Source organism: Macrosteles quadrilineatus, unplaced genomic scaffold (genome assembly GCF_028750875.1).
Source record: "Macrosteles quadrilineatus isolate MER2022 unplaced genomic scaffold, UCM_ALF_1.0 Scaffold_2__2_contigs__length_208266976, whole genome shotgun sequence".
Classification (NCBI taxonomy): domain Eukaryota; kingdom Metazoa; phylum Arthropoda; class Insecta; order Hemiptera; family Cicadellidae; genus Macrosteles; species Macrosteles quadrilineatus.
In genome coordinates this window covers 58,725,192-58,739,468 of record NW_026542595.1, presented here as the reverse complement: position 1 = coordinate 58,739,468, position 14,277 = coordinate 58,725,192, and the positions used below count along the sequence as shown (strand labels likewise).

At 36.4% G+C, this 14,277-nt stretch overlaps 1 protein-coding gene across 2 annotated transcripts in view; it reads left to right on the top strand.

Annotated features, from left to right (window-relative positions):
• Window positions 1–568: 568 nt before the first annotated feature.
• The window catches only part of LOC128986897 (serine--tRNA ligase, cytoplasmic), a 33,147-nt gene continuing 19,438 nt past the window's right edge, over window positions 569–14,277 (top strand). For both annotated transcript variants that reach the window (XM_054407501.1, XM_054407502.1), the window contains exons 1-2: window positions 569–762; window positions 9,112–9,182. In XM_054407501.1, the coding sequence (XP_054263476.1) occupies window positions 627–762; window positions 9,112–9,182 (207 nt within the window). In that variant the 5' untranslated portion in view covers window positions 569–626. The remainder of the gene's footprint in view (window positions 763–9,111; window positions 9,183–14,277) is intronic.

Genomic DNA, 14,277 nt, shown 5'->3' with positions numbered 1-14,277 from the left:
CTTGAATATACTCAGATCATTCATAAAAAATATTCTAAGAAAATTTTTATATAGCCTAGAAATCTGGAGAACATTCTCAGAATATATTCTGGAAAAGTACTCTGAAATTTTCATGGTATATTCTGAACATATTAAGTTTAAATTATTAATTTTGTCAAGTATCACAAAATAACTTGAAAAATACAAAAAACAATGTTTTTAGGGTAAAAAATGGGAAAACTCAATGTTTAGTGCATTCCCATAATTAGTAAAATGCAACGGATGATGGGGGTGACAGAGATGACTGACTCAAGTCGTCAATCGTCACGGAGGTAGCTGCTAACAGCAGCAGAACTGAAACTGAACTGAACTAGTAAGTTATGGCTCCTGAGTCGACTCGTTGAAGACCAAATACAACTGAATTGGTTCTTTCTGGCGCATGCGCAGTAGGCTAGTCCAATTCCTGCCCTGAAACGCTCGCTTGTTCGTGGTACTTAGTTACTTCTGACGTTCTCCTCGTTGTTCAGGTTAATCAGCAGGTTCAGGTTGTTCTTGTTCTTGTTGACGTTGGTTGGTTGTACCAGGTGTATATAGTCAATGGTTGTACTTGTATTGTGTCTTGCATTTTTAGGTTAGTAAAATCGAAAATGGTTTTAGATCTGGATTTATTTCGTCCTGATAAGGGAGCAAATCCCGATAACATTCGTGACAATCAAAAGAAGAGATTCAAAGATGTGGGCTTAGTAGATGCAGTTGTAGACAACGACTCTAAATGGAGACAATGTAAGTGAGGTTATGATCAAATTAGTCATTCCAGCAAAACATTAACAATTCGCATGTTTTTGGCCTAACTTAAACCTTTTGGATCTAGGTTGCACTTTAGTTTACGTCATACATTACTTGCCTATTATACATTAACCTAACTACCAGCTGATTATAAAATGAAACTGTTCTAAACTAAACCTAACCTTAACCAAACTGCATGGTACCCTTTCTATGTTAAGTACAAATAAAAACCGTTACTATTCCTTGTAATGATCAACGACCTTGATAGAGATGGAGGGGTGGTGCTTTTTGCCGACGATACAACCCTGGTATCACGGGGCCCCAAATTGAGCTGTCCACAGCAGATGCAAACCGGCATCTCACTGAAGCATCCCGGTGGTTTGAAGAAAATGGTTTCCAGCTCAACCAGGATAAAACCCAGGCACTGGTCTGCAGTCTGGCGAGAAATGCCCCACGGGATGAGCCAGTGAAGCTCCTTGGATTTCATCTGGATGAGTTAGGAAGTTGGCGTGGAACAATCACATACAGTAAGCAAAGTTAGTAGCAAACTTTTTAGGGTATGTTGCCTGCTGCTCAAGCTACGAAATTTCATCACTCAGCCATACCTGCTGAACATCTACCATGCTATGTTCCACTGCCATGTGAGCTACGGCCTACTGATATGGGGTCATGCTGCGGATGTTGAGGACATTTTAGTGCTGCAAAAGCGTGCTGTAAGACTCATTACTCTTAGTGACCACATTGCCCACTGTAAACCCATCTTCGCAAAATTGGGAATTCTCACAGTTTACAGCCTCTATATCCTGGCATGCTCACTACTGGTATATGACAATTACGACAATCTCCAACTCCGTTCAGCATTTCACAACCACCAAACAAGGCAGCACGAGCTACTGGATGTGCCTAGGGTTAGGGTTAGGCTTGCAAGATCGCAAAGGAGTTATAATACAGTGGCAATTCAAATTTTTAATAAGCTGCCTCACTCAATCAAGCGTCTTGGGCGTAAACTTTTTATGAAGAAGCTTGTCCCTCTCCTTAAGTCAAGAGCGTACTACTCACTAAAGGATTTTTTTGAGGATAGATTTCCTGAATTTTCTGACTAAACCGCATATCCACACGCCAAAGTTTTTGTAAATATTTTTGTTTGTATCTACTCGAATCAGTTTTGTTTTAAATGTACTTTGCATATTGAAATTCTGACGCCATCAATCCCTTATTGGGTAAAAGATGAAGACATGGTAATAAGGTAATAGGCAAAAATATTAAGAAACTTCAGTTACTTACCCTGCTTCAAGACTTTATTGACTGAGGACATTTTTATAGGGACATTGGGATAAGCCTACTATCGATACCGGTAGTTATCGATATTATTACTTCGATACCAGTGGTGTCGGTCTCGGAAGCAATACTTAATCAGTATCGAAAGAAAATATGCATTATTAGTACTGTATCGAAAGAAAGTAGGCCTATCTAAGTTATGCATTATCACTATAAAAACGTAGCTCCTAGTTAGGCCTAGTTTTCTCTATTTTTTTACTGTAAAACCCAATGTGGAAAGGGATAATCTTCAAAAGTTTCTTTGTAAAAAAATAGGCTATACACGTCCGGTAACAGGACGTGGATTAGGCGTCCGGCAGTGACGTCACTGGGTGGTGGGGGCCCGGAACACCATTACCGCAATCATACTAGGTGCAGCCATCAGTGTTCGTGGTGTAGTGGATAGAGTAACTTACTCGGCTGATGTCCAAGAGGTATCCAAATCTAATCCCAACACACTAACTTTTTGTCAAAAGATTTTACTTAGAATGCGATTTCTTCTTAACTGTACATCTTTTGTTAGAATTTGAGGCATTTATAATTTTATTTTATGAACAGAACCTTCTTTCGAGTTTTTCATTAACAGTAAGTTTGGTTGGTTAGGTTAGGTTATGCAGTAACTGCCGCATGCCTAATCCACATCCGGTTACCAGACGCGTATCCTCCGCGTAAAAAATATAAGGCTGAGTAATGAATTCAAACAAGCTTTAGGAATATGTTGGGCTACTACCTATTTAGAGTGTTTTTCATTTAAATGGCGACCATTCTAGTAGATATTTTAATGGCCAAATATGAACGGAGATGAGTGTTCTGTTTGATCTTGTATTCTTGTTAGTGCCTAAGGCCGTGAAGAGGAGCGCCAATGTAACTTAAGATGTAAGATATTCCTTAGACATAGCTGTTAATTAATAGCTCATACAGCTCTTGGCAACTAAGGGACCGACCTACAGTTTAGTGGAATCCGAACCATTTTTTTGCCTCTGGTGTTTACGAATTGGTCTAATTATCAGGATAGTAGGCCTATTGTGTATAGTCGTAGTACTCACTAGTGCGGACGTTAATCCACACCAGGGAGTATCGCATCCACAGTGCATGCCTATAAATATCCACAATTTGTGACCTAGTAGCTAGATTACAGGGCAACGCCACTCAATAGCAACAGCAGATCCTTTCGCATCACCTCTTTCATTTGACATAGGCTATGTTAATTGCTTTGATCTTCCTAAGCGCAATAAAAAAACAATCTGAATTGTATCAAATAAACTTGTATTCAATCTAGAATTAAAAGAAGTGTTGCGGAGTTAGAATTTAAAGAGTCTTTTAAAACTATCCAAGGGTCACAGATCTATGACCCTCATGAAATGTTATTGAATAAGAATAAGTTAAATCTAAGGCTTACCTTACGATCCATTTTATTTTGTAATGGAGACATAGGTTTCTACGTCAAAAAGTTATCGTCAGTTGTCTCCTAGGCTAGCTAAACTTTTAGTTTTCTATCTCTTACTTGAGATATTGTCAATTTGGTATAATTTAAGTACAAACATTGAACACATATAATTATTTACAAGGACACATCTTCTATATTATATTTAATAGGCCAACATTAATTTTGTGATAATTGTTTCGAAGCTGCTACGCATCCAATCACCATGTTTAAGGTGTCGTTGTGGCACGTAAATTTGCCATCAAACAAAACATTTTTGAAAATCAATCAGGGCTCAGCCCTCCAGACGCCTTCAAAGTTCCTGTGTTATCCTTATGGAGAAAATAACTTTTTACATTTGAACACATGAAATTTACACTAAATGGTTGTATTATAATTGAAACTGGTGGAAACATGAGCTATAAAGGATTTATTAGATTAGGCCTAGTTGAATAGATCAATATTTAGGCCTACTCTATTTTTGTGGTTTAAAACTTGGTGTTTCACAGCATGCCAACTTTGGTTAAATTAATTTAAATATTAAGATACAGTAGTTATACTATTTCTTTGTTTTACTGAAACAAAATAACAGGATATTATTTAATGAGAGGAGGATATCGATGTCAAAGGAACAGTTCTTTTTTTTATCAAGTCCCATCCATTGTAAGGGATATCGAATAGGTCAGGATGATCGGGTTCGGTCATTTGCCAAGATCATAGAAGACTATGATGACGTTTCCGTGACGGCGGGAGACAACGATAATGTCTACAAACCATACTAGATATCCAAGATTTTGCCGCGATCGCAGAAGACCATGCTAACATTTCCGAGACCGCGGGAGACAATGATGAAGACCACACAATCACGGGAGATATTCTTGATTTCACCACAATCCCGGGAAACAATTTTTTTTACCTTATGTAATTATGATGATAATGAAAACAATCATGATATTAGGGATTATTATTTTTTCAATACTAGCTCGCACTGAAATTTGGAGCAATTAGAATTATACAAATTTAATGTAGTATGAGGGCATACTTAGGTTGTAGACCTTGAATTAAAATTGGTTATAGCTTACAGCTAAACACTGTCACGGTAACCAGGAAAAAACTTCCAAATCCAGGGATTCCTGGAATCCCACTTTTTAACCCATTGGCACCGACTTACGAGCGTTACTCGTACGGCCGCTGCAGGCCCGGCGGCCGACTTACGAGTGCCGCTCGTGTCACCGCTAGCACAGAAAACATATTACTATAACCCAGAATGCCAACCGCGTGGTAAAAAGCATTAAGTGTTTTGAGAGAGCTTTGCCTGTCAATCGTAGGCAGCGCCACCAGCGTTGCCATGCACTCAGCATAGCAACGCTGCCTACGATTGACAGGCAAAGCTCTCTCAAAACACTTAATGCTTATTACCATGCGGTTGGCATTCTGGGTTATAGTAGTATGTTTTCTGTGCCGCTAGGCAGCGTCATTAGTTATTTAGTTATTATTATTTTTTGCCCTTTTTGTTTCTTCTTACTATTATAATGTTTATAAATATCTTGCTTCTTGATTTGCATATAACAAACAATTTTGTGTTGCCATGGAAACCACATATCACCAAAAATCAGCTGCGGTAAGGTAAACAAACAAAAAAAAAAAAAATTATTACTCATAAAAGTACACAACTTTTGATTTTTCTACGTAGGGAATCGATTGAACTTTATAATAGTAGTGTTATTTGGTGTCTGGATTAATCTTGGAATTTGTATATCAAGTTTACTTTCAAAATATTGTTTTTAAAATTTTTATTTTTATAATCTTTATATTTATATTTTTTTTTAGTTTAGAACTTTGATTATCCAATTACCACTTTTCTGTAGACAATTTTACTGTGAACAAAATGGTGAAAGAATTATTAATTTATTACCTAAGGTTTTCTTTCTATAGCAGTTAGAGTAAAAGTCTACAAATTCGGTAAAATTAATTGCCGCCAGAGGGTGCTGTAGGTAGCGCATTAATTCCTTCCCCAATGGGTTAAACATAGTATATTCCTTGAATTACTAATGTTTTTATGTCTGGTTTTTGGAGAGGTGTATGTGAAATAAGTTGAAATGGTCCAGCATGAGTTGGTATTTATGGTCCAGCATGAGTTTTGTGATAGTTGTTTTTACGCTGTCACGCAATCAATCACCATGTCCAAGGTGATTTCCCAATAGAATAGAATAGAATAGAATAGATTTATTGGTCATTCAGTAATCTATATAATTAATACGCTACATGAAACTTTGTCGGTTGAACTCCTCCGCCATTTCTTAACCGATTTTATCCATTGACGTCTCATTGGAAAGAGCGTGTAACGTAGATTTGCAAACTGGCCTTACATTTTTGAAAACGTCCCTTGGGCTCTGCCCCAGTGGCTTTTAAAGTTCCCATGTTATCCTTATGGAGAATATAATTGTTTACATTTTGATCAGCTGTATAATTTAATTGCTGTTATTTATTTTTCAATTCAACGAAACGCATTGGGTATCACTGATTTTGCTGAAATGAAAAATACATTTTGGATGCATTGCGATTGCATTTTGTTGATAAAAATCAAGAAAGCCTGGGCAATTTGATATATTTTACCAAATAAGAAAATTGAATTGACAGGGTAGGCCTCTACCCTTCCTTGAGCAATCGTAGAAATAACCGATTTTGTGCCATGGATACATAGGATAGTCATAGAAGGCCACCAAGTAGAAGAAATATAGATTTAAGAAAAACATTTACTGTCGTTATCATACTATATAATGAAGAACAACTACAATATGAAGATTCCCACAAACAATGAACAAGGATGTTACCCGAACTGTTACTATTTTGTAGGAAACACGGACTTAACTTTATGATGATTGGCAAAGGAAAACACTCTAAGGCTGAATTAAACTGGTATGGCAAGGACATTAAATATATGTTTTCATAAAAGTCGAGTGATTAAGAAATAATATGACTACATCCAAGAAACCTTAATAAAACTTTCACTAAAGGATTTGCATTATTCACATTTGAGGGAAACAAAACACCATTTGAACAACATTAGGCCATTCAATTCTGCATTTTTTTAGAGAGGTTATGCAGAAAATCAGGCAGTTCTTAAGTAATGTAAACAAAATGTTATCGCTATAAAAAATGACTGAAATTTTTAAACCTACTGGCGACAACGGGTAGTACTATGCATAGGCCTTCTACATTATCATTGACGAAGATCAACATGGACAACCCAATGCGGCTATAAGTGGGAAAGATTTGTAGAATAGGTACACTAAAAAAACAGATCAGCTTTTGAAAAATGATAAAATATTTACAAGAAATGTTGGTTACATGGAACTGTAGGTACGTTAAATCTATGAGTTGAGTCTTTTAAACTCATCGAAAATTATGACTTTTATTTGTTTTTAAATAAGTTATTTGTTTTTAAATACTGTAACTACTTTACTTTTTTGCAATTGCTCGATTTCGAGCAACATGTAAACTAGTTACACTATAATTACAATAGACTTTGTCAAGTTTAAACAATAGATAGTCAATTGAGTGAGGTAGGCTCATGCTTTTAACAATGGTTCTTTATTGCAGCAACTTAAAATTTATACAGATCCTCCTACCAGCGGTACCTCATGTGAACATGAGTGGGACGCTATGAGCAATGCGCCAAGTCCTTCACAGCATTTCATGAGATCAAGCAAATCACACAAAGAAATGATATGATATCTTTGGCATTCAAACAAGAATTCATGGTTTTTCCCTTAGTGTCTCGGTTATGTGATCCTGGAACCCAGAATTTGAATACAATGTAATTGAGATAGCCTACCACAAAATCTAATTGTTTCGGACAATCCTGTTGCTATAATACTTACGGGAACATGTATGCACTCCTTAAGAGCAAAGACATAATTGACCGTGCCATTTTGTGTTAAAAAATTAAGACTCGGCCTACTACAAAATTAATACTATAGTGCCATCATGGACAATATTCCTGGTCAGTGCCAACAATAATTAAGCTGCGATAAGGTACTTACGGAAAACGACGCTGGGCAAAATAGTTACTATACCGAAAAAAGTGGTTTATCTTTTGGGGATGGGATTGGTCGATAACTTAGACCGGTTTGGAAAGATAAAATAAAAAAATGGAGGGATCGCTTGCTTGTGGTCCTTTTGTCCTTGGATAGATGAGAGGCTTACCTTGTCCAAAATGATGTATTTAACCTTGATGATATAGCAACACATTGCCTCTTCAATTATCTTATTGGTTAAGGTTAGAATCTGTTTATTACATAAAACAGCAATACACTCCTAAGAAACCATCGCTTTAATAAAAAAAGGCTCACATGCATTTCAACAAAGCTTAACCTCTTTTGAGCACAAACCCAATCATATGAAGTTATTTCAGACACTGTTTATATTAAATTCAAATTATCCTTAAATTTAACACAATTGTCAAAGAATATCTGGCGACACCAAGTTTCTATGACATTGACAGCTAGTTAAGTTTCTAGATATTCCTGACCAATCCAATTCCTTGTCTCAAAGGACCACAAATGGAAGATTCATGTTATATCATGCTTAGTTAAGCGTGACCATCTGAAGAGTTAAAAAATAGGCCCTACTGTTGACCATATTATTTAATAAATAGCCCCTAAACTTGTTATGGTTCTAATTTAAAAAGGAGTTAAAATGTTTTCCCATTTTTAAAGTGAAGTGGATTGTGTAAGACCCTCAAGAACATTACTTAAACTGCTGCCTAAACGATCTAGACCTAGCCTACTAAAGTTTGAATTCCTAATATGACCCTGCCATCACCTGTACCTATTTATAGTGGTAGAAATTTGGAAATCCCACAACATATTCACGGTGGTTCCGTTGTCCGTCAGTCTCAGGGTTGCTACTCATTCCGATTCGGTTGAGACAGTCTTGATTTTGGTCCCTTGTGTTAGTGTTTATGCCTATGTAATTGGGGGGAATGTTTCGTGTTTCCGTGTGCTATGTGTTTTGTTACCTATTTATTAAACTTTTGACGAACTCCACTACGAGGAATATCTAATCCCAATGAAGACTACTTGACGTTGTTCCGACCTGAAGATGTACTCCTTTGAAGCATGAAACAGCTGTAGTCTCACATACTACGAAGGATCGTTTTGACAGTAACAAGGTATTTTAAACCACTATATAGTTAATTCAGACGATCTAGAGGCCATTCCATCATGAAACTAGTCTGGATACCGACTGAGCCACCGATTCGCCACTCGAACTTGCTTTTATGCAGTGCCGGCCGCTATCAAAAGCTCCCAGTGTTTTGTTATAGCAGCTTTAGGACAAAAATGAATTTTTTCCTCAAGTTAATAATTTGCCACGCTCTCAGATGACGATGAAAATATCCTCGTGATCGTGGGAGATGATCATGATTTTGCGGCAATTGAGGGTGGCAATGATGATGTATCCTAAGTAAGTGGATACGACAATCACGCCGCAACCTGCAGTGAAGTTCTACCTAAGAAGCGAGGGCCGCTCAGGTTAATTGAGCCTACCGCAAGAACCCTAAATCCGGCAATGCATTTATGTTTGTTTTCGTTATGTTTCAGTTCGTCACAATGGTGACAGCTACAACAGACTTAAGAACGCATGCAGCAAAGAAATTGGGGAAAAAATGAAAGTAAGTTCTTGAAATTTTAGTGTTATTAAATAAATATAGCTCATAATAAATGTTAGCTAGTGCACCTGTTGCTTGAATTCAAGCAATTGCAAAGTATTACAGGCATTATTTTAAAATAAATAACAATCATAATTTCCGATTACTTAAAAGAGTCAACCCAAAGATAATGTAATCAATCACTCCACTCCAGTTATCGAAACTGAAAACGGAAAACGAGCTCACTCTTATTACGAACGCTTTTGTGCGTATCATGTGTTTACTATGAACAGCTGTTAGTGCAAATTATTCGTCTGTTTAAGTAAACAAAATCTTTTCTTCGTAAGAAATACATTAGGATTTTCATGGACTGTGGGGCAAAGCCCGAGGACTTTTATTACAGGAATTGGTAAAAGGGGGCGTCTACACAAAAAATTCTTAATTTTGACACATCGTTTGTAGAAATCCATCCATTATTAAGGGAGGAGTAGTGTTTTGTAAAAAATTCCTTCACATATTATACAGGGATCGGCAAAATGATTTGATGGTTTTCTTTGCCGCCCTGTCGAGCGAATGAGTGGCGTAGGGTGGTGGGAATAGGGGCGTTACAAAGCCAACGTGTGGACATTTTTAGTAGCCATGGAGCCGTGGGTTAGCTGAGAAACATGTATTTGTAGTAGAAGTGTTTTTAAAAGTGGAAATTCCTGTGTAGCTGTTCAGTACACGTTTCAATGTGGGTTAAAGAAGAAAAATCCCAACTCGAAACACCATTTTGCTGTGGGTGGGTAACTTTAGAACAACTAGTTCAGCATTGAAACTAAAATCTGACTACGTGGTGTGAAACTAAAGAGAGTGAGGAAGACTGTATGTTGTGGTTGAAAGTGTGATTCGTCGCTCATAATGAAAATGTTGTTACACGCAAGAAAATCAATCACTACTTGTTCTGAAAAAGAGATGCGCTTTGCATAACCCCTGGGTTTCAACTGTTGCACAATTGCCATTTTGTATGAATGGAAATGCAGGTCGTATTGTAATACTCTTCTACCGAGCGGCCAGACAAGTACAGAGCTGCAGCTTAACGTTTAGGCCACTGAGGACTAACTTCCACAGCTTCTCTTACTCTCTCAGCGTTCTCTGGCGTCCGGGCTGACCTTGGACTTGGACAGCCTGTTGGCTTTTTTTCAATGCTGAACTAGTAGCTCTGAAGTTACCTACTCACAGCAAAATGGTTTTTTGAGTTGGGACTTTTCCCCTTGGACCCACATTGAAATGTGTACTGAACCGCTACACAGGAATTTCCACTTTTAAAATCACTTCTACTACAAATACATGTTTCTCAGCTATCCCACGGCTCCATGGCTACTAAAAATGTCCAAGCGTTGGCTTTGTAACGCCCCTATTCCCACCACTCAATTGTTGTGAATTGTTTTTTGTACCCTACGCCACTCATTCGCTCGACAGGGCGGCAAAGAAAACCTTCAGATCATTTTGCCGCTCCCTGTATATAGGAACAAGAGGTTCTACCCGCGAATTCACGGGTGTACAGAACCACCATTTAATTTAATCAACTTTGACTTTATATTTCATTTTAAGGACCCAAGTTCGAGAAATTATTATCTGAAAGAATGTTAAAAGCAGTGGAACCTTCATACCTTACGTTGCCGAGGTGGGTATCGTACGATAGTACTGAGCTCGCCGCTCTCTTTCACGACATACTTTAATACTTTACTTTAACACTTTTCAATGAAATGGCGACCTGTAAAAGATCGGTGACAACCTCTTAGAACGAACAACATACATGGTTTGTTGATCTCATATTCATCGTTTTTCGAACACCTTTAAACAGCTAGAAAGCTTCACTGTTCATTCATCGCACCTCTTTTAAGAACATAAAAGTAAATAATAAAATATGTAAACAAAAATGTAAACAAACAAACTATGTTGTCAATTGCATTGGCCAGCTGTTGTTAAGTAAATTAATCAAATAACCTTAACTTCCAAAACATGCAAGGCGTAGCCCTATGTAAATCAGCCTGTGGGGCAGAGCCCTTAGGGAGTTCGTTCATATCATCACTGTTCGGCAAATCTACACACTCTAAGATTCACTTTGGTATGCCATATGCCTATATTTTTATTTGGTAAATGACCTTTACCGTTTAGGCCTACATAAAATGTTATTGTATCGCTTAAATAATATAATAGATAATATCTTTTATTCCCTAATAAAAAACCTTGCTAAGGAGATAAAACACATACCGGTACTTAGTAGCTTATTAAAGGGAAGTGGAGAAAATTATCAATGAGAACTTGAAAGATGTTTGTGTTATAGCAAAGAGGAAGGGGTTTAATAAAAGGATTTGAATTACTCACGACAAATTCAAACTCCTAAGAGAACAGAAGCAATATGAGAGTGAAAATTTAAAAACGTACGTTTTCAGGAAAAGCACTTTGCAAATTTTTTTCCCCTTTTTTCAAAACTTTTATTATTTTTTTTATTTCATTATCATTTGAAGTTTCATAAAATGTCCATGGTAACGCAATATCTTTGGTAGTTTCTTTTTAAAAGAGCATCTTTAGTGGAAAAACACAAAATCCTGTCACGACCATAACGGACGTTTATATGAATATTAAAAATAGTTAATATTATTTTTATAGCTATGTTTTGCTATAAACTAATTTACTTTTATGACCATTATACAATAAAAAGGTCACTGAGCTTTTGGTATATTTGGTCTTTCTAGAAAAAAATAATAAAACTCAAAAAATTGAAAAAAAGCCAATAAAATCTTCTTAAGTTTGTATAACTCCGAAAAAACTTACCTGAGACCCGAAAAATCGTTATGTTTGTATAGAGGTGTGCATCTTTTGTGTATAAAACATTAAAATATGACGATATTTTAATTTTTTTAATTTTTATGATAGAAATCATAAACGTGATGGTCAGGGACAAGCGGTACGGTCGTGAATTGTCTGGAAAAATCTAAATCTTTCTAAACAATCCTTCAATTATCCTGTTAGTTATAATAAAAATATGTGTTTCAATTGAACTAAACTGCTCAATTTACAATTATATTAAAGTTATTGTCACGACCAAACACATTATAATCCATAAGGCTGGACTGGTCGTGAAAAAACCCACGATGGTCGTGAAACTTTGGTCGTGATATTACGTGTTATTTGGCTCTGTTCTGGCGGTAGCCCTGCACCTCATGTTCGAGGATACAAAGTGGACTTCTAGGTTAATCTAGCAATTGAAATATCTTATAAACAAAAATTAACACCATGTCTACTTCATCGAATGACTACGTACGGTCATGGACACACCAAAATTACAAAAAACACAATCTTTCCTTTATTAATCTTGTAATTCCTCCTTTCAACTCGAAACGACCGGCACTACAATCCTGACGTACACCCCGAACTAGTCTCTAAAACCAACTGACTCCATTGACGCCAGGCTTGCCACTGTCGTGCTCCAAAGTTGAAAATTTTTCCCAAATGGTTGTGACGCCAAATCGAGGGACAGACTTATTTTGTCATGGTAGTCAGTTTGCAATGACAATAAAATTATAATATGCTCCTTTTTTGTAAATTTAATAACCATTGATGACATAAAAATATGGCTTTATATATTTTGACATGAATAATTAGTCTAAAAACAGCGTGAAAGTTGGAAAATGTACCCTAGGGACACGTCATGGTCGGGAATTTCGAGACTTTAAAAATACGAAAAAAATACCTAGAACCTATTTAAAACTAAATAAATGTGTGTAACATGTTGCCCCCGTCCCAAAAAATATTAAAACACATAATAATAAACTACAAATCCAGTATCTAGGAAGTAAGAGGCCAGGGACATAAAAACGTACGTTTTTAAATTTTCACTCATGAACTTCTTAAGGGTTTTAAAGTTAAGCTTTAAAACTTTCATAAGTTTTAAGTCTCATGTGAACATTTAAATTCAAACTAGTGGCTTGTAGGGACATAAGTCCCTAAAAAGCTGAAATGTAAAACAACATATTGCAATTCCGGTATTTAAACAAACTCAGAATAGCATTATCTATGTGTCAGAATAGGCATCCCTACACCATATCTTTTGTGTAAAAACCAGTTTGTTGTTCTTCTTTGTTTGCTTTTGTTGATGTCATTTTCAATAAATAATTTGAATCACTCCAGTGGTTTAACATGAAAAGGCAGCAAACATATCATTGTTTGTGAATAAATACTGGTTTACTAAGGTAGCTTTGGTATTGTGGTTAATGAGGATAAATAAAAGCTTCTCTGTTTGGAATTTTAAAAATTAATTGGAGGTTCGCCTTCAGATGAATTGAAGACGCCTGCAATTTCATCTGCAGTAGGCTTATTATACCTACGACGATCCATATTTATCCTGTCTACAAACCTAAGTTCTAATTCACTGTCACCTTGTACAACCATTTCTTCCGAAGCTCTTTTGTAAATTTGTGCAAATGGATTTTCTAATAGAATTTCAGCTAGTTTCGACAATATTTCAGGTTTTAAGTCACTATTTTCTCGACGCCTTTGACGAATTTCTGTTGCTGTTGATGTGTCAATAATGTACAATTGGCCATACACGGGGTCTTCATCATGTTGAGGCAGCAAATCTGAGATTGAACGATAAATCTGTCCTTGAATTTTGAAACAGTATGGTCCTTTTCTTGGAATATCTTTCTTACTGGCTGAAAAATAAGCAAAAGCCATCGCACTGTTGTATTGTCGAATGAATTTATACAGTTGTGGGCTCTCTTCAAACAAATTTTTAAGTTCTACATTAGTTTTTGGCTGAGGAAGGTTAATAAGTCCGTTATGGCAACATGTCATAAAATTATTATTCGTTAGTTCTTCTCTAAAATGAAGAGCACTACATTGAATGCACTCTTGGTCCAGTAATCCTGCATCATGGATATTTACATTTCTCTCGTTTACCATGGGTCTCCTAAAAAGGGGTTGTAACATCTATTATATTATTAAAGTGATACAATCAAATTTTATGTAAACGGTTAAGGCAATTTACCAAATAAAAATATAGGCATATGGCATATCAAAATGAAGCTTTGAGCGTGTAGATTTGCCGAAAAGTATTGATATGAACGAACTC